General features: G+C 44.4%; 3 protein-coding genes across 3 annotated transcripts in view; 2 read left to right on the forward strand and 1 right to left on the reverse strand.

The window, feature by feature from the left end:
* The first annotated feature begins 1,056 nt into the window (after window positions 1–1,056).
* Window positions 1,057–2,457, forward strand: sap18 (Sin3A-associated protein). The gene is made up of 4 exons (XM_074664566.1): window positions 1,057–1,238; window positions 1,741–1,850; window positions 1,946–2,068; window positions 2,151–2,457. The coding sequence occupies exons 1-4, from the start codon at window positions 1,167–1,169 to the stop codon at window positions 2,305–2,307; spliced, it is 462 nt and encodes a 153-aa protein (XP_074520667.1). The 5' UTR covers window positions 1,057–1,166; the 3' UTR covers window positions 2,308–2,457.
* A 491-nt stretch (window positions 2,458–2,948) lies between these two features.
* Window positions 2,949–5,051, forward strand: rtraf (RNA transcription, translation and transport factor). The gene is made up of 8 exons (XM_074664560.1): window positions 2,949–3,112; window positions 3,438–3,562; window positions 3,647–3,746; window positions 4,041–4,118; window positions 4,191–4,279; window positions 4,361–4,429; window positions 4,505–4,553; window positions 4,637–5,051. The coding sequence occupies exons 1-8, from the start codon at window positions 3,052–3,054 to the stop codon at window positions 4,789–4,791; spliced, it is 726 nt and encodes a 241-aa protein (XP_074520661.1). The 5' UTR covers window positions 2,949–3,051; the 3' UTR covers window positions 4,792–5,051.
* Window positions 5,052–5,106: 55 nt separating this feature from the next.
* Window positions 5,107–23,906, reverse strand: part of nid2a (nidogen 2a (osteonidogen)) — a 31,572-nt gene continuing 12,772 nt past the window's right edge. The window contains exons 5-39 of the mRNA XM_074664561.1: window positions 23,692–23,793; window positions 23,477–23,616; window positions 23,269–23,401; window positions 22,773–23,060; window positions 22,459–22,570; window positions 21,440–21,479; window positions 21,238–21,347; window positions 21,031–21,164; window positions 20,845–20,956; window positions 20,357–20,557; window positions 20,054–20,284; window positions 16,334–16,480; window positions 15,606–15,734; window positions 14,783–14,908; window positions 14,534–14,667; window positions 14,345–14,450; window positions 14,128–14,261; window positions 13,940–14,045; window positions 13,713–13,846; window positions 13,531–13,636; window positions 13,258–13,391; window positions 13,068–13,173; window positions 12,462–12,595; window positions 12,276–12,381; window positions 12,052–12,185; window positions 11,869–11,974; window positions 10,202–10,331; window positions 10,032–10,132; window positions 9,774–9,946; window positions 9,561–9,690; window positions 9,300–9,471; window positions 7,612–7,769; window positions 7,414–7,537; window positions 6,835–6,947; window positions 5,107–5,726 (exon numbers count right to left, since the gene is read on the reverse strand). Of these exons, the coding sequence (XP_074520662.1) occupies window positions 6,836–6,947; window positions 7,414–7,537; window positions 7,612–7,769; window positions 9,300–9,471; window positions 9,561–9,690; window positions 9,774–9,946; window positions 10,032–10,132; window positions 10,202–10,331; window positions 11,869–11,974; window positions 12,052–12,185; window positions 12,276–12,381; window positions 12,462–12,595; window positions 13,068–13,173; window positions 13,258–13,391; window positions 13,531–13,636; window positions 13,713–13,846; window positions 13,940–14,045; window positions 14,128–14,261; window positions 14,345–14,450; window positions 14,534–14,667; window positions 14,783–14,908; window positions 15,606–15,734; window positions 16,334–16,480; window positions 20,054–20,284; window positions 20,357–20,557; window positions 20,845–20,956; window positions 21,031–21,164; window positions 21,238–21,347; window positions 21,440–21,479; window positions 22,459–22,570; window positions 22,773–23,060; window positions 23,269–23,401; window positions 23,477–23,616; window positions 23,692–23,793 (4,545 nt within the window). The 3' untranslated portion in view covers window positions 5,107–5,726; window position 6,835. The remainder of the gene's footprint in view (window positions 5,727–6,834; window positions 6,948–7,413; window positions 7,538–7,611; window positions 7,770–9,299; window positions 9,472–9,560; window positions 9,691–9,773; window positions 9,947–10,031; window positions 10,133–10,201; window positions 10,332–11,868; window positions 11,975–12,051; window positions 12,186–12,275; window positions 12,382–12,461; window positions 12,596–13,067; window positions 13,174–13,257; window positions 13,392–13,530; window positions 13,637–13,712; window positions 13,847–13,939; window positions 14,046–14,127; window positions 14,262–14,344; window positions 14,451–14,533; window positions 14,668–14,782; window positions 14,909–15,605; window positions 15,735–16,333; window positions 16,481–20,053; window positions 20,285–20,356; window positions 20,558–20,844; window positions 20,957–21,030; window positions 21,165–21,237; window positions 21,348–21,439; window positions 21,480–22,458; window positions 22,571–22,772; window positions 23,061–23,268; window positions 23,402–23,476; window positions 23,617–23,691; window positions 23,794–23,906) is intronic.

Here is a 23,906-nt window from a genome sequence, read left to right on the forward strand (position 1 = left end):
CAATGTAGAAGTCAGAAGTTTGAGAAATGATTTTGCATTTGAGTGAGTGTAATCTCTGAGACTGTAACAGGACACAGGTAGAAGTCTAAAGTGACTTTTTTTCAGACCCAAACTGGCAGCAGAGAAGCTGCAGGACAGAGAAGCTCTGTGTGCTGCTAATGACTGAAACCGATGAGCTTTTCCCACTGTTTGCTCAAGAGTGGGCGCAAGACCAACACACAAAACACTGACATGAAAACTGAGAGACAATGTTAGGACAGGTCTGAAACGTCCTGGATAAGAAGGCATAAGTGATTCTAATGGAGTCATCAGCCGGATAACAGCAACACTTATTCCTGATGCATATCAATGAATGGATATCAGTGTCAGGACCGGACTCAAAGAGCCACTGTTTGATCTGTCAGTCAGGACTGGGCTCAAGAGAAAAAACAGACAAAAAAAGTGAAGGGGAAGAAAGGCGGGAGGATTGTTTCAAGCGGGTGAATGAGTAGGGAGGAAGAGAAAGAGAGTGAGAGAGGTAAAACAGAGCTGATTGTTAGAGTAGCTCCTGATCAGCTGGCCAGAAGGAGAACAGAGGGGGCCAGTGTCAGGATGTACACACACTGTACAACACTCACACATGTATGTTACCCTGAAATACACACTGTAATGAGTGAGGGGGAGAGAAGCATGTGACTGAATAGCAGGTCTCAGTTGTGGAGGTGGACTTGGATGGCTGATCCAGGATCGGCAAAGCTACCGGATAGGAGACCTCAACCAGGATTAAAAGTGGAATGAACTGACTTGGTGTCCCAATTTATAATGTTGTAAGACAAATTATACACAAGACATGATAGAGACTGTGAATAGCATTTTGAAATAATCTATTGTAACGCTGACTACTCATCTTAAATGTAGATTATTAACAGGCAAAATATATAAAGGTGAGACTGTTGAAATATTACCATTAAATTACTCATAAGACCTTTAAATCCTCTGTTAAAAGTGTTTTCAAGAATATACGCCGCAACAGCAGGGGGCGATAAAGTAAACGTTTGATTCTCGACCACAGCCGAAAGAACCGGAAATAGCCTCCCTCCCACCCGCTGCTGCAGCAACAAGCAAACCCAAAGCACGGTGGAAGAAGTCGTTCTCCAAGTGTATCACTAAATCTCTGAGAAAAAGCCATGGCTCTTGAATCCCGGGTCACACAGGAGGAAATCAAGAAGGAGCCCGAAAAGCCGATCGACAGAGAAAAGGTAGCTCGCGAGGTTTTCTGATGCCGTCGTTTGAGTTGTTTATTTTGAGCATTAGCATGAGCTAGCTTGAGTGGGCTACTTAGCCCCTAATGGTTGGTTAGGTACACAAAAATACGAAACTATTTTCTGGAAATGTGACAAAGAAAGAAATATAAACACGCTTTAACTTTTAAAGGGCGTTTTCATTCAAAATCAGGATTTAGTAAAAGTCAATGTGAGTGTCCTGCGCATTAGCATGCTAGCTAGTTACAGATATGTAATTTAATCAGCACACTCCACGTCGCTTTATTTCAAAGTTTACATTACAAGTTATAACTAAAATTCGTTCAAAAGTATTATTACTAGCAGTATTTTTTATTTTTTGTCTATGTTGTAGTATCTTTAAGTGATCACAGAGTGTCGCTGTAATGGTGTAATGCCACCTTCAAGAAGTCGTTATAAAGGGTTTGTAATGCATGTTATGATTGTTTGTAATACTATGTGTATATGTATTAACCTGCAGACCTGCCCCCTCCTGCTGCGAGTTTTTACCACCAACTGTGGCCGACACCACCGACCAGATGAGTTCGCCCGTGGCAACGTCCCCTCCAGCGAACTGCAAATATACACCTGGTGAGTATTAAACCTATGTACAGTGTTTTATGTTAATGTTTCTAATGACTTTTATCTGTGGTGAAAAGTAATCTTGGATTGTTGTTGTTTTACAGGATGGATGCTACCCTGAAGGAACTAACCAGCCTGGTGAAAGAGGTGTATCCAGAGGCTAGGAAAAAGGGGACCCACTTTGGCTTCTCCATCGTGTACCCAGACCCCAGAGGGAAAGTCTACAGGTTGGTATTACACTCCAGTATAACTGGTCTATATACAGAAAGTCTGCTTCTTCTCTGTTAATTCACTCCCTCTTTATTCCAGGTTGAAGGACATTGGAAACACTGTATCTGGCAGGAAGGGCACAGATGATTCCATGACGTTGCAGTCTCAGCGCTTCCAGATCGGAGACTACCTGGATATAGCTATTACACCACCGAACAGAGCCCCACCTCTTGGTGCACGCATGAGGCCGTTCTGATCGCAAATGTCGACCTGTACACATAAACCAACACATGAATCTCTGTTTTGTTTTTTTTGTTTTTTGTTACTTATCCCTGATAGATTTTGCCTCATTTTTTTAAAATGTGACATTGCTCAAAATGTTTGTTTTTTTTTTTTCAACATTTCTGCTGTTTTTTGGCGTGACTGATAAAATAAAGGAATTTTTCCAAATAACCCCAATATAGTGAGGTCCTCTTCTGTTTGAGATTTGATTTTCATTTTTTGGAGCCACTGGTTTAGATTAAATTTTCAATTAATTTTTCATTTTTTTTTTTTTTAAGTATTGCAATCCATAAGATTGATAAAATACAGCTAATACATTACGCAGCAAAGTGTCAGATTTTACTAAAAGCTATAGAAATACTATGGTCACTATGCACAACATAGTCCTTTGCAATAAACAGAATATTCTTTATCTCTGAGGGAATTTTTAAATAAAATTAAGAAATTCTTATTGGCAAATACTTGTCTCACAGCATGAGAAGAATAAAATTAAAATGTCACTTTTTTTTTTTTTTTTTTTTTTTTTACTTACCGGAAACCGGTGGTTCGGGAAACGTATAGAAATATTCAGATTTTATTTTGAAAGGCAGAACGGGAAGTCAATGGCTAGTTAAGCGCCTGCGCAGTGCCATTCGCCGACAGCTAGTGCTAAATACAACCAAGTCAGCGCACTGTTGGCTGAATCAAGCAAATATTTAAACACAAAACACTCATTAAAATGTTCAGGAGGAAACTGACAGCTCTGGATTATCACAATCCCGCTCAATTTGACTGCAAAGGTGAGGATTATGCTGTTGTAGCGCTGTTAAATGGGGTTTGGTGTGTTGTTAACGTGGAGCCGGCTAACGTGTATGTAGGTACGAGGAGTCCTGCCAGTGCTGAAGACAACGTAATGCCAAAGTTAACCCTAAATTAGCTGTTTTATTATACATCTTTATAACAATAGTTCGTTTTTGTACGGATACTTGTGATATTGTTAGCATAGCTTTTTGACATCGCTTACTTTAATTCGGCATAGCTAAAACATAGACAGAAAACTGTTGTATGCCCAGTGTTACAGTGTAAGGACCACTAACGTCTCACTGTCCTCTTGTCTGTGTTCAGATGAGACACAGTTCAGGAACTGCATCGTGTGGCTGGAGGACCAGAAGATCCGACATTACAAGATCGAGGACAGAGGAAACCTGAGGAACATCCCGAGCTCAGACTGGCCCCAAGCTTACCAGAAGGTACCACAGATATCACACTATACCCTCAAATGTGAGTGTGATGACACTGTAGGGTGGTTTTTGAGTGTCTATTCCTGTGTGCAGTACCTGCAGGATGTTGGCTGCCCGTTTCAAGCACAGGAGAGGCAGGAGGCTTTAGACTGGTTACTGGGTCTGGCTGTAAGATACGAATATGGAGACAATGGTAAGATAATGATGTATATTCCTGCTACATGTATACAGGTGCAGCACTTATGAAGCATTAAAAAAAGTGTCTTATATGCACCAATAATAATTCCTTTAAATATGGGCACCATGCTTCAGTTCTAAACCAATGACCAGCAGATGGAGACATTACACAAGGAATAGATTGGGCCTTGATGGAACTGAAGATGATAGCTGTAACAGAATAAAAGTTCTGGGTACTTTTGGAAGAAGCGCTGCTTTGATTGAAAAATGTTGTCACTTGGTGTTGAGATCTTGCTTTGTGCCTCCTCAGTTGAGAAGTACAAGAAGTGTGAGCCCCTGGCAGCCACTAACAGCAACAAAGCTGTGGACCCTCTCATCAACCTTGACAGTAAGTAGAAACACACACGTGTCCTCGCACTTCAGGTTAAAGATGAAAAACTCATATGTTTGTGTTTTGAAGGTGACTCTCCGGAATTCAAAGCAGGGGTGACGGCTCTGGCTAACATCCTGAAGATACAGAGACATGATGACTACCTGGTTATGCTCAAGGTTGTCCACTTAGCTCACCTTTTTTTTAACCAACATAAACTTAATGTCATGTGTAGTGAATAACTTGTGTTGTCTTTTCAGGCTATCCGTATTCTGATCCAGGAGAGACTTTCTCCAGAAGCAATCTCAAAAGCCAATCAGAACACAGAGGTAAACCGACGATTCTGGAATCAAGAATCACATAAAAGATGATGTGAAATAACGCAAGTGTCCTTTAATTTGCAGGGTATCCCAGTTGCTTTGGACAAACACATCTTGGGATTTGACACAGGAGGTGGGAGAGACCAAATAGAGTCTTAAATTTCCAATGAATTATGATTTTTTTTATCTTACACATATAAAAACATCTCTTCCCAGACGCCACCCTGAACGAAGCGGCTCAGATCCTGCGCCTGCTGCACATCGAGGAGCTGAGGGAGCTCCAGACGAAAATCAACGAGGCCATCGTAGCCGTCCAGGCCATCATCGCCGACCCAAAGACAGACCACAGACTGGGGAAGGTGGGCAGATGAGAGGCGATGGAGGACTTTCTTTGCTTAATTTGGACATAAATGAGCTTTTTTTTCCGTTTGGTGCATGAGATCAGGCTGTTTGAAGGAAATAGTTGGTCCTGATGTTCTCATTTACACTAAAAACTTTTGTTGTATTAACAGAGAAGCGTCTGATGTTCTCAGACAGATTGATTTTTTTTTGTTGAGGGATGAACGGTTTCTTTTAAAAATGTTTACAAGCTGCTGTGTGGAGAAACATAAAACCAGCTGAAGAAAGAACGTCTCCTGTGCTTCTTTCTGCAAAACACGACACTTCCCACTCCCCTTGTATCCAAATCACATTTTATTGTTATAAATATCACATCTTATAAAAAGATAAAGATTTGAAAAGTAGATGTAGCAAAAATATTTGGCATAGAAAAAGAGTGTGACGTTTCATTTCATGGTGTGTGAAATACAGACACTGATCTGTGCGGCACACAGGGCTGAGGGACACAGATTATTGCAGATTATCAGGAGGAATCTGATGACAAAGACTGATTCAATCGACGACGGCTGTGATATCAGGTTAGAAAGCTCTTCATGTGATTCTTCTTTGGCTGTAAAGAACAGAAAACCTAAACCCACATACATTTAAAATCTGATCTCATGTAGTTTTAATTGGTAGAAAATAAAAACAAACACATACAAAAATACAGTAGAAAAAAACAAACTAAAAATGAGGTATAAAACAAATTTACAGAACATTTATTCAGGGTTATATCTTTAACGGGGCGGCTTCAGGGTGAGTGGAGGGTTTGTAAATTTGCTCTGACGGTCGATGTCGCGATAGGAAGCCACCGTGCTTCCTGCTGAGTCCCTCTTCTTGGAGGGGGGCGTTGCCCTCCTGTGAGGGATCCCCCTCCAGAGCTTTAGCACCAAGGACTCTTTGGCTGCGAGTCCACTGTTAAAGGCTCCTTGAGAGAGAAATCAGACGTTAAGAAGACGCTCATTTCACAACTTGAAGACACGTTGAGCTGGAAGTAGAAGTACAAACCTACTTTTTATAGCTGCAGGAGGAAATGAAGCATTAAAGGTCTGATTTTCTCTTCCTGTGTGACTCCTAATGCGACAGGATGAAAGCTTAAGTGGCCCTAATGACAGAACAAACATCCCGGACAAAGCCCTGCACTTTGCCGCTGAGAATGATCCGCGTAAAGAGCATGTGTCAGTGTGTGTGTTCGTCTATTCAACAATAACAGCTTTTAAGCCTCTCACAAGCGGCTCCCAAACCCTTAACAAGCGCGTCTCAGAGCCGTCATCATGGGCAGAATTACACCACGCATGCACATCTTTGAAGCCGCCGTGCTTATTTCGTCTGAGGTTTGAGAGAGTGTTGGAAGACGGGGGACGTTTACGGCTTCGCGCTCTAACGCCAGCCGTGTTCCCGACTCTTCCCATCAGGAGCAGATTTTTTTTTTTTAACGCTCTCTGCAGATGTGGAGGTGCCACTTTGCGGATTATCCTGTGTTTAGAGGCCTCGCTTTGTACTTTCAAGGTGTTTAGCACGAGTCTTTGAAAGCCATCTGCAGACATCAACACATCAAACATGACGAACACAAAATACAGGTCGGGGGTCGCACACAGCTGTGTGTAATCACTGCTCTGGTGTCTGTTCAGGGGTGTGTGAAGTCACAACACACCCACACACTCATGTAAATATAAAGTTGTGAGGGTGCAGTCTTCACATTCATGATGAAGATCTCTTGTACTGGACTTGAATGCAGCATCTTCCTCCACTGCACCTCTGCAGGTGGTGTGTGTTTGTGTAAACGCTGCCTTCAGGGTGAAGGCGACATCTGGAGGGAGATGACTGATGTGATGACATCACTGCAGACAGTCCAGTGAGCTCACTGTCTGATACACCATGTGTGTGTGTTTTAAAAGAAAGGGTGTACAGCTGAGATTTAAGAAGCAATCCTGACTTATATCTCAAAATCCTGAGATTTATTTTTTTCTGTCCTCAAAAAAATGAACAAGTGGCACAAAGTCTGCAGATAAGCATGTGTTTCTATCAAATCTCACCTCATAGACACTGGCTGCTTGCTATGGCGATGCCGTACAGGTGAGAGCGCTGATCCGGCAGGTATTCGTCGGTGAACTGGCTGCTGTCTTTGCTCACTGCGATCACTCCGTCCCTACAAGATGATTGTAATTGAGTGATTAGAAAATAAGAATCATCAACATCACACTGCTAAAAATGGAATCCTATCAAGTGTTTGTTTTGTTTCAAGTAAAAATTGTCTTGTTATACTTGAAATAAGCCAAACCCAACTGATCAGTCCAGAAAAATGTCTTGTTTTAAGTTGTCTAAAGACAAAAATGAGGTCTGAATTACTTTTAACAAATAAAAAAAAATCTGCCGATGGAACAAGAAAAATTTGCTAAAAAATTTGCTTGAAAATGTACTTGTTACAAGCAATTCAGACCTAATTTCGTCTTTAAATAACTTGAAATAAGACATTTTTCTGGACTGGTCAGGTGAATGTGGCTCACATCAAGTCTAAAAAGATCTTTTTAACTGAGAATAAGACAAAAACACTTAGTAAGATTTCAGTTTTTGCAGTGTATAAAAACACCTCGACAAAGACTTCAGATGGTTACCTCCTCCAGTCAGTGTAGTAGAAGTGGTTCCTGTAGTAAACCATGCTGAACGGGTAGTTGACGCTAGGGTGGATCACTCGTCGACCGGAGCCGTCAGGGGACACACACTCCAAACGCTTCGTACCTGAAGCACAAAGAAGTCGTTATTATTTCTGCAAACGTAGCAGCTGCTGCACCCAAAGGCGTGTAGAACCTCACCTGCGTCAGCCCAGCAGATTTGTCCTGAGGAAGAGTCGTAGGTGAGGGCGTTTGGCAAACCGATCCCCTCTGACACCACCACCCTGCGGTTCTGCCCGTCCACCGATGAGCACTCGATCTTAGGAGCCTCTCGGTTCCAGTCCGTCCAGTACAGAGTCCTGCAGAGACACCAGAGTCATGTTAAGGATCTTCAGTGAGAGCTTGTTTTGGATCTGGCTAATACATGGAGACATGAGCAGCTCACGAGGGAGCAGCTGTCTCACTCTGATGAGGTGATGCTCAGGTTACTCTGCGCAGCGTGCGACCTTTGACCCACAGCTTTTCTGTACACCTTCCAGAAAATTCACCCCAACAAATCAATTTTCTTTTTCGAATCACAAATTTTTCTTCATGTGTTTTCAATTTATTTAAAATTAAATTTTGGCGTTTCAAAACTCTCCATGAGTGTGTGTGTGTGTGTGTGGCCTGCGTCTGATGCCTCACATCTGTGTGTGATGGTGCACATGTGGGCAGTCCGCTGGGAATGACAGGTAACACACACCACATGAGCAATCAACTCAAACACACACACACACACACACACACACACACACACACACACACACACACACAGACGCCACATGTTTATGATATGCGCCTTAATCAATTTATGATCTTAAGGTGAACGTACATGTGTGTGTGTGTAGAAATCACAGAGCACATGCTTTAGCATAAGTGTACCCGTGTGAGGCTGTAATTACCTTTAGGGCTTGGCTCTTTGTCAAAGCACACACACACACACTCTTTCTCTCTGTTACACACACACACAATTGGCCGTGAGTCAGTAAATAAGCTGTCAAAGCAATCATGTGAACACACACATTCTGGGTTTAACGACTGCTGCTGTGTTTAATCGCTCGTATTAAATACATAAATACACACACACGGGAACACACATTCACAGTCTCGCTCAAACACACACACACACACACACACACACACACACACACATACGCATACCTGTTGATTATGTGATTAGTTGCGATGATGAAAAGCAGATGTTATTCCTGGAGAGCAAAGTGATGACAGGCTCAAATTCTGAGTGTGTGTTTTCAGTGTGTGTGTGTGTGTGTGTCGTAGATTAAAAGCATCAGTAAATCAAGCGCAGTTATGTTGGGCCTGAAGTTACACAAAGAAAGATAAGCAGACTCTGTAGGGGAAGTCACCGCATAGGCTCATAAACATATGTAGGCCCCGCCCACCTCCCCACACTGATGAGGTCACGATAAGGTCACAGACTCCACAAGAATCCTCTCTCTAAAATGCCTGTAAATCCATCCCACACACACAAACAGGTCTAATGAATTAAAAACAGGCGCTGGTGACTCATCGTTTGTCTGAGGGCTTCGAATGTTGTTGATTTCATGGTTGCGCTAATGGGCCCAGAGCCATCTGGGGCCTCTCCCGATCGAAAAGAGACACAGTCGTATCTCGTTCTGCTTCAGTGGAGCTCCTCCAGGATGTGACACTCGATCGTGAGGAGCGTGCGTGGGCGTTTGTTTGTTTCTTACTCAGGGAAGAGATTTGAGCATGTTTGCAAATCTGGACTAAAGTCTCCCCTCGAGGCTCGGGGGGTGAAACAAAGTGCATTTTCTGTCTCTACGCCGGACAGGAGATGAGAATCTTTAATGAGGAAAAGGAGGCGTTACCCGGTGGAGGAGACAACGATGATGGCTCTGGGGTTGACCAAGTCGGTGTCGAAGAGCGTCCGCCTTCCGCTGCCGTCCAGGTTTGCGCTCTCGATCATGTCCGGGTTTGAGTCGACCCAGAACATCTGCCTGCGATTGACGTCAACAGCCAAACCCTCTGGGCTGACCAGATCTATACGGAGCAGGGAACACATTTAAAAGTTAAACTTGCTCCATTTAGGGTTCATCATAAACTTTAAAGTAGTGATGATGTCTCTTTACTTGTGTTGATGAGGATCTCGGGCTCAGCTCCAGGCGCCATCGAAGCTCTGTTAATCGTTCTTGCAGACAAATCCGTCCAATAGACTCTGTTCTCTTTGCAGTCGTGAGCTATACCGACGACGATGGAGCCCTGAAACACAGAGAAACATAACACACTCAACTCAAGAAGCACAGCAAAGCAGAATGTACCTGTAGCATCTTCAGTCCACTCACATGTAGCGTGAGAAGTGTTTTGGACCGGTTTGCGTCCAGCCTGGTGCCGTTGAGAGGCAGCGCTCCGATTTTCTGTCCCTGAGCGTACAGCAGGGTGATGTCAGCTTTGGGTGGAGGGGTCACGTCTGGGCGGGGAAGTGGGCGCACAGTTGGCGGGGCGACTGAAGGAAGACCTGGGAGAAGAAGTCAGACAAAGTCAGAGCTGTGACTGAATCTTTAATCTCTGACTTTGACGTGAAAAAAGAAAAGTCTGCTCACACGCAGGTTTGACGACGTCATGGGATCGGGTACCAGGGACTTCACGTCCATCCTGGTCCACACACCAGCAGTAGGTGGTCTCTCCGTAACACTGAACCGGACTGAGAAGGAAACATTTTTAATGCACTGTCACAAACAAACAGCCTCACTCTTGGAGCATGTGTTAGTACCTGAATTCCCCGTCTCTCTCGCACTGCGGCACGTATTGCTGAGCCTCTGGTTTCCCGCCGTAGTGATCGATCAAACTTGCTCTCCATCGCTCACACACGCTCTCAGGACGCTGCGTTGGAGCCACTGGGACTAAAGGGGACACGGATCACACACTTTTAAAATTTGTCATTAACTTATTCAATCTGAGGTTTTTCTGGCTCCAGTTTCTCCTTCTCTGATTAATGGTGCGGGAAGGCCCTGTGTTTAAAGAGGCTCACACACATCTTGCTTTTGTCAATACTGTTTACCTTGTAAAACCCCTTTAATAACTCACTTTATGGGAGAGCTCTAAAACTACACCCGAAACCACTTTAGGCTCCCACTGGTGTTTATTCAGGCCCCTTTTTCTCCTGGTCTGTGAATTTCTGCTGCTGCAAACTAAACGGGGAGATGAGGAGAGCGTTGGGACGGAGTGTGAGAAGAGAGCAGATCTTTAAGGAGGAGATCAGAGAGGCAAAAGCTAACAAAACAATTAAAGCGGCGTCCTGGAAGAAGCTTTCCAGGAGGATTTATTTAAAGGGAAGTTGGTGAGCTGATGAATCATTTGGTTTTATTTTGATTTACTGTTCAACCAAATGACTCAGACTAAGTTTAGCAGCTCCTATATCCTTCCCAGAAATCATCAGCTTGTGGACTGTCCAGCAAATAAACGACATTTCAGTCCTGAGGCTGGCAATGAGTCGTAACAATTATGTGGGTACGCATAAATACAGGCTGACTTCTGCGAGCTATTAGAGTTTGATGTGGGTGTTTGATGCCTGCAAATTTGATTCATGACTTCAACTGTTCAGTTATGAATAAAGAAGCAGAAATCTTCTTTCTGCACAGATTTTAAAGCTGCTATAAGGAGTTTTTCAGCTTTAAACTGGCACCAGGCTACCAACTCAATGTGCTCTGATATTTCATAACCTCTGAAGAAAAATGTGTCAAGGCAGCTGAGGTCGAAGAGGTCAATGCTGAACTAAATGTGCAGAACAGCTGCCGAACCATTTTCACATATTTGGGAACGGCACAGGAATTCATCACGAGCGTTTCAAAACCGCTCGCTTTTCGGTGTCGTTTTCAAGATTTTTTTTTCTGCAGCCGGCCAAAAATAAAAAGCGGAAACATAAAATTTGTTACAGTCCAAACCCTCAGTGGATACAGACGGGTCAGATATTGTGACTAATATTAGAAGTATGGAAAGAATCAGTGTCAATAAATGTGAGGAGTGAGGAGAGGAAAGTCTGTGCAACACTGAGGAGAATGGATGAGTTATGAAGAAGCAGAGCAAACGTTCAATCTAAAAGAGCCTGAGTTTGAGAGTGAAGTGCATCTGTACCCAGGGTGGAACACTGTTGTGTCACTCAGCTGGTCATGTTTTGGTGCGGTCGCCTAGCAACAGCCCGCAGCTCATCTCACCAACAGAGTGACCACTTCAGATGTTTGGATGGTCATAAATGGAATTTATAGAGAGGGCTGGATTTATAGAACGGCCTCTTTGTGTACGTTTGGAGTGGGAGTGAGAGCAGCGCTCACAGTCCGTGAGGAAGACACAGGGGCTATAAATCAAGTCATTCCTTTTTTGGATGTTTGCATCAGCAGGAATCCAGTAATAATATAACTGATGTCGTATCTGATTGCTCACCTGGTTTGTCACAGTCCGGTGGTTGTGTCCCAGCTGAGCTCCTGGTTCCTGGTCTCTCCTGTCCTGTACTGTCCACACACCAGCACTCCCCAATTGAGCTGTAACACTGGAGCCAAGAAGAACAGTTCAGATTCCTTTCAGACTATTTCTCAAATTAGCAAATTAGCAAGACTTAAACCAAACCTGTAACGGTGTGTACTGTCCGTTAGCGTCACACTGAGGGGCGTAAGCTCCCAGCAGAGGATATCCTTCAGGACTGGTGGTCTGGACACTGTCTCTGTGGTGCTCACAGTGAGTTTTAGGACGCTGGGGTTCATCTGCATAGATCACAAAGAAAACAAACTGTTTGTAAGAAAGACTGGATAAAGCACGCAGATAAACCTCTTTGTAATGCAAGTCTGCCTCACCTGGTTTGTCACAGTCTGGTGGTTGTGCTCCAGCTGAGCTCCTGGTTCCTGGTCGCTCCTGTCCTGTACTGTCCACGCACCAGCACTCCCCAATCGAGCTGTAACACTGGAGCAGAAAAGAGCAAATGTTGAAGATATTCTCTTTATTGATTTAAGTTGCTGAAATGAAGGTTTAAGACGTCCTACCTGTAACGGTGTGTACTGTCCGTTAGCGTCACATTGAGGGGCGTAAGCTCCCAGCAGAGGGTACCCCTCAGGACTGGTGGTCTGGACGCTGTCTCTGTGGTACTCACAGTGAGTTTGAGGCCGCTGTGGTTCATCTAGAAGAACAAAAGTGACATTTAACAACATGCTAATCCAGACTCTCCTCATGAAGAAACATCACAGCAGAAGTTGTTTCACATGTAAAAGTAGAAGAAAACATGTTTTTTTCTGTGTCTTTAAGTTTCATGTTTCACGTCGTACATCCCAAGCTCCCACCGCACACACACTGGCAGTGATGTCACCTGTTTTTCCAGGCATTCCAAGGCTACGACCCATTGACCTTACCAAAGCACCACTTACAAGGTTAGACACACACTCACGTAAACGTGCCGTGTGTTTGACTTGTCATTGAGCTGAGGAATTAGGCGGTTCACAGGTCAATGTTTCACAAGGCGGCCTTGGTGAGGCATGACATAATGCACCTGCTGATGCTCGTACCGCTGGCGCACATCTGAAAACAGCTCAGAGCCCTCATGGGACGCTAAGCAGAGAGATATTGTCTCATCATGTGAGTCTTTGAGTGTTTACCTGGTTTATCACAGTCTGTTGGTGGAGCTCCAGGGGAAGTCCTGGTTCCTGGTCGCTCCTGTCCGGTTCTATCTACACACCAGCAATGTCCAGAGGAGCCATGGCACTAAAAACACACATTAGGTCACTTAACTGCGATTCAAAGATAAAAATCTACTCTCTGTTTTTCAGTCAGGAGAAAGATGTTCACCTGTAGAGGTGTATACTGTCCGTTGGTGTCACACTGAGGTACATAGGCTCCGATGATGGGGTACCCCTCTGGACTGGTGGTCTGCACGCTGTCTCTGTGGTGCTCGCAGTGAGTTTTAGGACGCTCAGGCTCATCTAGGAGGAGAAATTATTCAGTTACGTCACATTCGAGTTCTGTGCTCTCTAAGAAAAAAGGGTGTTCAAGCACGTCACTGAGAGTTTCCTCTGTTTCAGATTGAATTTGATGTGCCTGCTCAGTTGACTTAGGCCTCACCTGGATTGTCGCAGTCTTGTGGTGCTGTACCAGGAGATGTCCTGGTTCCTGGTCGCTCCTGTCCCGTTCTGTCCACACACCAACAATGCCCACTGGACCCATGGCACTAAAACAAAACAGAAGTTTAGCTTCAAACCAGAAGTCACTAAAAGGAAACCAACATTTGATGCAGAAGCACTGACCTGTAATGATCTGTACTCTCCGTTAGCATCACACTGGGGTACGTAGGCTCCGATGATAGGGTACCCCTCTGGGCTGCTGGTCTGCACGCTGTCTCTGTGGTGTTCGCAGTGAGTTTTAGGACGCTCAGGCTCATCTGTGGAATTGAAAGAAGAGTTTTTCTTTCATGTTGCTCTGCTGGAGTTAAATGACTTTAGTTTGGTGATTTATGGTGATTTAAGGTGTTTACCTGGTTTGCTGCAGTCTGTGGGTGTTGTTCCTGGTGGTGTTCTGGTTCCTGTTCTCTCCTGTCCATTTCTGTCCACACACCAACAATGTCCGGTGGAGCCATGACACTGAAACAGGAAGAACAATTCATTAGGTACGTGTTTTTTTTAGAGAGTGGTCGTCATCTTAAACATTCAATGTGAGACCAACCTGCAGAGGAATGTACTCTCCAATATCATTACACTGAGGCACAAAGGCTCCAACGATGGGGTACCCCTCTGGACTGGTGGTCTGGACGCTGTCTCTGTGGTGCTCGCAGTGAGTTTTAGGACGCTGTGGTTCATCTAAAGCGATAAAGAAGCAGTTTATACACCTGAACTTGTGTTTACAGCTTATTTAAAGGAGCCTCAGTGGGCGTTTCCCTCACCTGGTCTGTCACAGTCCTTGGGTGCTGTACCAGGTGGAGTCCTGGTTCCTGCTCTCTCCTGCCCTCTGATGTCCACACACCAACAGTGTCCAGTGGAGCCGTGACACTGTGTGACGAGTCAGGTGAGAAACCAGTTGGTCATACGTACATAAAATCACCTGTCAATCAACGCTTTGTTGTGGAGCTCACCTGCAGGGAGCGGTACTGTCCGTCAGAGTCACACTGAGGGACGTACGCTCCGATGCTGGGTTGACTTCCTGGCTCCCCGCTCTGCAGGCTGTCTCTGTGCTGCTCACACTGGGTTTTTGGACGACCTGTCTGCCCTTTAGACGAATGGAAAACATCAGGATGTGAAAGAACATCATGGGAGATCTACAGAAAACTCTGACACAAAATGTATTCATGATCATATGTGACTGGGGCAGATATTTCACTGACCTTCCTGCTGAGAACAATAGAAACCATCGCCATAAAACCCTGGCCGGCACTGACACTGGAAGGTTCCCAGCCCGTTGATACATCTGGCATTGATGTGACAGGGAGAGGAGCTGCATTCATCAATATCTGAAAACAAAGGGAGTGAGAAAATAAACAACCGCAGAGGAAGAGAAAGACTGGAGAGATGGAAAGGTCAGGAATTACTGGCTGTTTGATTTGTGGTTTTCGATCATTTAACGGCTTTACGTTATCTTTAAAGGAGGGAGGTACAGAGAGTTCAAAGGAGGTTCATCAAAAGTTCATACTGATGGGTGAAAGCAGGACACACACACACAAACACACACCGGCAGGACCTCTCTCCTCCACACATTCCAAAGCGAAAACACACACTGTGTCACCGCTCCATTTGTCTCTCACTTTCACCCCTCCTCCTCTCCTCTCCTGTTTAATCTCACCCCTGTTCTCACATTTGCCACCCATCCTCCCTCCCTCGCTGCGTTTCTTCGCTTTTGCAGCTGTGCGTTACTGTTGTGGAAGAAATGCTACGCCTGCGCTGGGACAAATATGTGGAAGTCGTCCAAAACGCTCGGCTCGATTTTTTGGGAACATGGAGAACAACACCCTTGGAAACATGACTGCTGACAACTGACCCATCGCGAGGATGATACTAGGTCTCTGCATAGATATTAATATTCAGTACATCTTGTAGCGCAGGCCAAAGAAAAACTATTAGACTGGGGAATAATAGCAGCTGTTGGGGTGTTGACAAATTTAATGGTCACAAAAATAAATCAGAAGAAGAAGTTTTTGGAGCTCCACTTACCGACGCAGGTCCGTCCGTCAAAGCCATACTCGTAGCCGCTCTGACACTGACAGCGATGGCTTCCAGGCAGGTTGACACACTGAGCATGAGCGCCGCATGAGCTCAAGTTCTCGGCACACTCATCGATGTCTACGGAGAGAGAAAAGGAACAAGAGTCAGACATATAAAGCAGGAATCCCCTCTGTCACAAACATGCTGCAAAAGCTGTAATTAAAGCTCATTAAACACGCCGTGTTCCTGCTTTAATATGCGTCCTCACACCTGGCTGCATGACAGCGCGCTCAGTGTATTTAATACAATGTGCGATGTGACCAGAGACCCACTCATGGGAACTCAGACTGGGCCTCAGGCTTTCCTGGTGCAGAGAAGGAGACCTGCTGCTGAGCTAATGACAGAGCAAGATCTGCATGAGTGCAGAGACCCTGTTAGCTGAAAGAGGGAAGGAGAGAAGGGAAGGAAAGGAAAGAAGGGGAGAGGAGGGAGGGGATGATTCATGTCATCCAGCCTGTACTTGACCTCTCTGCGCTGGATGGACAGATGTTGATGAAACACAGGCACGCTGCCATGAACTGTCTTTAACATTGTCTACATGGCTCTGCTCACTTTAATGGTGTGTGTGTCCCAGTTCACACACACACACACACACACACACACACTGGCACAGGGCTGAATTCCCCAGGATTATGTGTACATGCATGTTCATATCCAGCAGTGAAAGAGAAATGTACCGTAACAGTTGCGTCCGTCTCCTCTGTAGCCTGTGGCACACTGGCACTGGAAGTCCTGACCCTCCAGAGGGAGACACTGAGCTGTGGTGTCACAGTCGTGGTTTCCAGCGTAGCACGGGTTCACCAGCTCCGGCCCTGATGGTTCAACTGAAAGAGGAGGAACCAGGAGTTTTGTAACTATGAGGTCTTTGCTGATGCTCTCCCTGCCTTTCATTTTCATGTCAAACTGGATAGCGGAAAGGTGTGCTCACCCTGCCTGTCAACATATGGATCATTTAACTTATTATATGTAAATAATCAATCTCTTTTCATACAGAGAGACTTGAAAAAGACTCACACTCCCTGCCCCCGTCAAACGCCCTGAAATTGAGATTAATTGAGATCTGGATCATTCAGAGCTAAACTCTGATGATTACAGCGATGATTACAAGACAGCCTAACCAGACACACATGTGAGCGCCGTCCAGACAAACTCCCATAGGAGGGTTTCCTCCGAGGAAGTGACTCCCTTCAATATTCAACATATGGACGAGGTTAGACACACATATACATGAGAGAGGGACGCACAGGCTGGTGGGATGAGTGAGCGGATGTGTGGTTGGGGTTTCCTCATACCATCACAAGACAATTAAAGAAAGACAAGGCTTGGGCTAATTTCAGGAAAATTAGAAGAAAAACAGAAGAATGTGAAAGAGGAATATATAAATAAAGATAAATATGAGGAATTAAACACTGGATGGTTTCAGGAGGCCTTCAGTATGGGTGGCACAGAGTGGATCTCGCTGAACTGAAATGTGATTTCTTTAAGCAGTTTGGTCATTTTGTCCTCATATGGGCCTTAAGTGACGATAGTAAGAACCAGTAACAGTTTGAAACGATGTTTAAGTGTTTAAGGACGGTCTTTTTCTGTACCACCATCAGCCATAAAACACAACACACACACACTTCGACCTAAACAAAACCAAACGCACAGACATGAGGCACAGCTTGCTCCCATCTCCTTCAGCCAGAGGCCAATTCTGGCTCATTATCAAAGAGACAGAGTCTCTTCAAAGTGCTGAATGTGGCCGGGAAGACGAGGAGATGAGAGGGCGAGATGCATGTGGATGGGAGAGAGAAAGAGAAGGCTGAGGGGTAATTAAAGAGGGAGGAAGGGAGAACACACTACACGCCATCAAAGCTATGGCTGCAGTTTCCCACCTGTTGCTCTTTTACTAAACTCCTCCACACAAACACACTCAAACAGGCTGGTTTCACAGGGGCGTTGCTGTTACTCTTTCTGGGTGGCAAAAGGTGACACGGCATGTCGTTAAATCAAGTCAAACACCCTAAATTTGACACAAATTATAATATCTATCATCGGGGACTTTTCCTGCTGCACTGAAATGACCCAAAATTGAAGAGAGCGGTTTTTCAGGGATGAAAGCAGATTATAAGAGGGCTGGAAACAGCATGCTGACTGGATTTAAAGGTAGGAAAACTTAACTAACACTCTCAAATGTCAGATTTTAGTCTAACACCTAGAATGATATTAAATCATTTCATTTCTTGGTCTAAATGCTGTTTTTAAGAGATTTACTATCACTGAGCCACTGCAAAAACAATAAAATCTTATCAAGTGTTTCTGTAGAATTAAATAAAAATTGTCTTATCATATCCAACATGAGCCACATTTAACTGGTCGGTCCAGAAAAATATCTTGTTTCAAGTTGTTTAAAGACAAAAATAAGGTCTAAAGAAAAATCTGCCAATAGAATATGAAAAATCTACAAGAAAATTGGCTTAAATCTAGACCAGGGGTCTTCAACCTGTGGCTCTGGAGCCTCATGTAGCTCTTTTACTTCTTAGCATTGGCTTCTTGTAGCTTTTAAATGTATAATTGAAATAGTGAATAACATCTGTCAACAAAGTTTATAATTTTTTTTTTTAATTTTTACATTTTTTTTATATCTGCATTCTTTTATTTCTGCAAATATTTGCTTATTAATTGAATTCTTTTTTGCAATTTTTTCTTTTTTTTCAAATTTTTTAATTTTATGTTTTTGCAAATCTATGAAATTTGGCAATTTTTTTCAAATTTCTTTTCTTTTTTTCTCGAATATTTTAAATTTCCCTTTTTTTAAAAAATTTCAAAATTTGACATTTTAAATTTTTCAAAAGTTTTACAACCTACTAAAATGTCATAAATTTAGCAAATTTATGAAATGTGATTACAAATTTATTTATTTTTTTACATTCTGCAATTTATAAAATATTAAAAACTAAGAAGTCACATGTACAATTTCATAAACACAAAAAAACTTCTCATTTCGATAATTTTTCCACTAGATTTTTACTATGTTTACAATTTTTTACTTTTTTTTCTCTTTGTTTTGAAAACTAAGTTGACGTTGTGCCTCCTGAATAACTTTGATCCAGGTGAGCTGAGGCAATACGGCTCTTGATAAGATTTCACTTTTAGCAGTTAGGTTATATAAATGGTTTGTATCTATAAAAAACAAAGGTTAAACTGTCGTCATCCACATTCCCAGGGGACAACAGGATACAGCAAACACACACGCTGGAGCTCCATGCTTCAGTGTCTGAGGGTCTCCTGCAATCTCTGATTCTCATGACATCAGTAGGCAGCTATTCTGCCCGGCAACCCCCCCGCTAGAAAATCTGTCATTGGCTGGGATATTATTTCCCAGAAAGTGTAAGACCCTCCAACACACACATGCTCTCCCTCTTTCTCTCTCTCTCTCTCACACACACACACACCACTTAACCCATGTTTACAAAACCCCTGATCCCAGAAAGCTCTTCCAGCTGTGCTCTGCTTGTGCCATGGAGCGTACACGTGCGTGTGCGAGAGATGTGTCATCATAACCTTTATAATCAGAGCGCTGACGTTTAAATGAGAGACGCTTGGTCTCAAGTTAAAAACAGAGGGAGCTATCTGTCTTTTTCTCTCTTGTTTCTGTTTCTGCTTTTGATCAGACGGGTCTTTGAGCTGAACTTCCTGTTATATGTTGATCCCGTAACCTTATTCTACACACACGTTTCAGAGTCAGTGGTTTAGCAGCGTGTGTGTTTAAATCCGAGCCCTCTTTAACTCGACATCGTGGTTTGGCTGAGGTCTCTGCGTTCAGTGTTACAATTACTGTGAGGTCTGGGCACTAGTTGTAGCTCTGGGAACACCAAACCTCACGTTTTTAACGCCTTCAGCGTGTTAAAGCTCTCACAGACTGACAACGGTGGTCTGGCCTGGATTAGAGGAACAGACTAATGACGTCCTTCACCACAGGTATTCTGTCTCCATATGTTTTCTGACCTGGTTAAAACATGAGACTCTGACTCTTTCTGAACTTAACTCTATGACTAAAATAATTATTTTGGTGAGGAATGGTTTTTGTGGGCTGTTTGTAAAAATATCTTGACTCAGCATTTCTCAAATTATCTCCTGAATGTGGTTTGAATTGGACGTCTGACGCCCACATTCTCAGTCTGCACTCCATGTTCCAGTTTTATTTGCTTCATATTGATGTTTTTGTTTCCTAATGTTTGTAACTCTTCATCTCTCTTGTGTGTTTGTTTAGAAAACCGCTCGCTGAAAAGCAAAATGCTTTCCAAGAAACAATCAAGAAGTCCTTTCAAGTGTTTGTCTCTTGACGACGGAGAGGAAAGCATCAACAGTCAGACTTTACTCGATCTTCAATCCTAGACGAAACCTCCACTCACCTCCGACCGGGCTGATCTTGTTGGTGATGGCGTATCTCAGGATGCGCTCCTCCTTCACGTACATCACAAACACCCTCTCCATGGTGATCTGCAGCGTCTCGGGGGTGGCAGCGCGGTTGTCGTGCCGGCAGTCGCGGTAGGTGATGTTCTGCTTGAGCTGGAAGGAGAAGGCCTCAGAGCCGCGCTCGGCTGACACCACTGAGTACTCCCTCACGGAGGTGGAGGTGGCGACTGGAGGATGAAAGCTTGTTGAGAAAACAGACGCTCACACAGGAAGTCACGCTGAATCTGTCATGTGATTACCTGATGGGTAGTACTGGTAGGTCTCCTTGAAGGGATCCATGGTGACTTCAGCTCCAGGAGGCAGGAAGGGGACGTTTCCGCTGACGACGGTGTCCACAGTGAGGTGGTTGTGGTCGTCCAGGCCGCGGCCCGTCTGGATGATTGACAGGCGCTGATTGCCGGGGTAGAAGACCACCTCTGCATGACGAGTGAACTCAGCACCTGGTGATACATGAATCAACCAATCAATGCATGTTACACAGAAGAGTGTGCAGTGGTTACATTTGCACACACACACACACACACACACACACACACACAGCTGCTTTCTATTTGCGAAGGGAGGTGGAAGCCTGATATCACATCACATCCCTGGAGACGACTCAGCTGGCTGAGAGACAGAAAACACACACAGTTGAGGAGTTCCCCCCTCTTTCTCCACACACGAGCGCCAGAATCAAAACACACACACACATTTGCACTCACACACACACACACACACGGCTTACCTGCGATTTTGAATCCTGCTTGGCTGTTGGGCAGCTCCAAAGCAAACAGCCATCCAAACAGCTCTCCGATCGGCGCGAGTGGCATCAGAGCCCAGCCTACAGGCTCAGGAACCTGACAATCAGATCACAGCTTACATCTTCACATCAAGGTGAAGTTTTTTAAAATGCAAAGGTTTTGACTCTTACCTCGCTGATGGCGGTGTACGCTCTCCCATCTCCCACCACGATGTACGCGTGCAGGTCGATGTCGTTGAGCTGCACCGGAGTCGAACCCACCATCACCGTCCCCCTGACTTTCCCGCTGACTCTCTGAGGAGCACCTGGAGGAGTGAAGCCACACTTTAGCACAAAAACACAACCCTCAGAATTTTAGGCAAACAACAGCGCTCTCACCCTCTGGTAGACAGTGGCGTCCGTTTCCGTAGAACCCAGGCCGGCAGTGGCAGCAGAATCCTGTGGCATAGTCGGAGCAGAATGCATTCTGGGAGCACTGCTGTTGGAATCTGGAGCAAAAAAATGAAACAAGTTTTTTTTTATCGTCTCTTTCTGCAGCTGTGAGGGTCAGAAGTAGTGGTGTCGCTGAGTCATCTCATACCTGGCACATGTCTCCTTATTCTCTGTGGTGTACTGGATCACTGAGAGGCAGAAAGAAAACATTAGTATCAATCTGACTCCTCTGACACTCCCACACACAAATCTCAACGTTCCAGTAAATCTTTGCTTCCATCGTTTGATATTTTAAGTTCCTACATGTGTTGTCTTAACACTTGGGGATGACTTTTCTTTCTGGGGACTAATCCTCAGACACACAGGAAATGATTCACTCTGTTGTTGATTTCTTTGGAATAAACACAAAAGAACCAAACACTCAGCACGAAAAATTGTGAGCAGGCAGAAAATATTCTGTGCTCTCCAGTTTCTTTCCTCGTAGCACACTTTGTCTTTTCACAAACGGCTGATTTGGGATTTAGATGTTTTATCATCCTACAGGGGGCTTCACGCACACAAAAGAGGACGCAGATGTACACAGGATGCTGGGTTTTTTTTCTCAGGACATCACATAAACACACTCGTGCCGGTTCTCTTGAGGGAATCCCACAATGTTTCTATCTTCTCCCTCAGTTTCGTAAATATCTAACCCACGCGCAAAAAGAAAATGTGGATTCTGTCAAACTCTTGAGTCTTTTTTTTTGTTGAAATAAGCAAGAAATTTTATTTGTTGTAAAGGTTTAAACCATCAAAATCTTTGTTTCGACGGATGTTTCTCAATGTCATGACCTCAAACTGAGCCAAACGGTTTAATAAGTAAATACTTTATCACTGACGACTCCCTGAGCCTTATGTAACCAGGCAGGGTGACTGAGAACTCATTCTTATTTACAGCAAAAAGCCTGTGGGAGTAGTTGCAGGGGAGGGAGTTCACACACACACACACACACCTGGGAGCTGCCCAGCACAACGGTCGTATTGTATTGCCAGCTGCTGAGCGGCTCTGCAGCCGAGGGCGAGGTAAAGTTACCTTTCTGTTTCTCAAAGTGGCCATCCTTTTCACGAGGGAGGACGACAGCTCACATTTAAAGATACACACACACACAGATGTGATCACATTAGTACCTCCTGTGTCAAAATCAACGTCATCTTCTTCCACGCTGACCACGTGACCTCCAGGGGAAAGCGGAGGCTCGTTTTTGTGAGGGGGGTAGACATCCACCACCTCCAGAGGAGTCTGTGAATCAAAATGTAGCTCATTATCACCTCTACACTGCAAAAAATGGAATCTTATCAAATGTTTTTGTCTTATTTTAAGGAAAAATTGTCTTTTTAGACTCAATATGAGCCACATTCAACTCATCCGTCCAGAAAAATGTCTTGTTTCAAGTTATTAAAGACAAAAATGCAGTATATCACCAAAACAGCGTCAGTCTCACCTGTGGTTGCTGCTCCTCACTCTGAGGTGACTGCCTTGCCACCGGCTCTGGATTGAACCTGGGTTCAGACGTCAACGGTGCATCCTCAGACTCCGCCAAAGGAGACGAGGGAGCATCAGGAGTAGCTGGGCGATGATGAGGCTCTGATTGGTCGCCGCCAGCAGGAGGAGGCTGGAATTCAGCATCCAGGGCGGTGAGAGGGTAGTCGTCGTCTTCCTCCAGGTTATCGGGGTCGAAGGTGTTGTCTGGGTACTCCTCGAACTCGGCGTACTCAGGGGTGGTGGTGTCCTGGAGGAGGAAAGGATAGAGGAGTCAGAGGAGGTGGTTCAAGATAGAGAATCTTTGTTGTTTTCTTTTATTTAAATTCTTAATTTCAGTCTTTGTTTATAAACTGGACTGAAACAACGTTACCACTTTTCTCCAGCAGTAATAGGATAGTGCATCGTCCCTGCCTTAGTTCGTCATATGAAATAAATACAAAGAGAAACTAAATTACCAGAGAGAGGCCGTGTCCTCCTGCAGGTGGCGTTGCGAGGATGCCGCTGATGGATGCAGGAACGATGTTGTCGAAAGAGTACCTGTTTCCAGTGTGGAAGAGCCAAACGCCGGGGATGCCAGTGTTTCCAACCCTACAGATAAGAAAGGAGTGATAATGAGCATCACAGCTTCATGATATTTTTAACCTGATGTGTGTTTTGACTTACTGGTAGAGATTTTTAACTGTTTGCTCGTTGACGGTTACGCTGTAGTGAGGTCCTTCAGTCCGAGAGAAGATTAAATATGTGATTTCACCTCTGCTGAAGCCGACCCGAGCAGGATATTCAATCTCTACGTTATAAGACTCCTGGAAGAACAAAAGAGCATGAAGAGGACAAGAGATTGTTGGATATCGTTAAAGATTTGTGTATTTCTACTTTACCTTTGGTCGCGTCCCGTAGAAGTTCACGCCATCTTCAGGGTAAAGGAAGAGCACATACGAGTCCGTCTCATCGTAACCAATGACAGCTTGAAACGTGTTAACCTGGAAAACATTAAAGAGGCAGCGTTAGCTTGAATCTGTCAGGAAGGCGTCTCGTAAATATTTATATCTTCTGCTCAAAGACATGAGGTCACCTTCACGTACACGTCACCCCC

This window comes from Halichoeres trimaculatus, unplaced genomic scaffold, assembly GCF_033239565.1.
Source record: "Halichoeres trimaculatus isolate MK-OKI-2021-1 unplaced genomic scaffold, fHalTri1.1 fHalTri1_scaffold_24, whole genome shotgun sequence".
Lineage (NCBI taxonomy): Eukaryota > Metazoa > Chordata > Actinopteri > Labriformes > Labridae > Halichoeres > Halichoeres trimaculatus.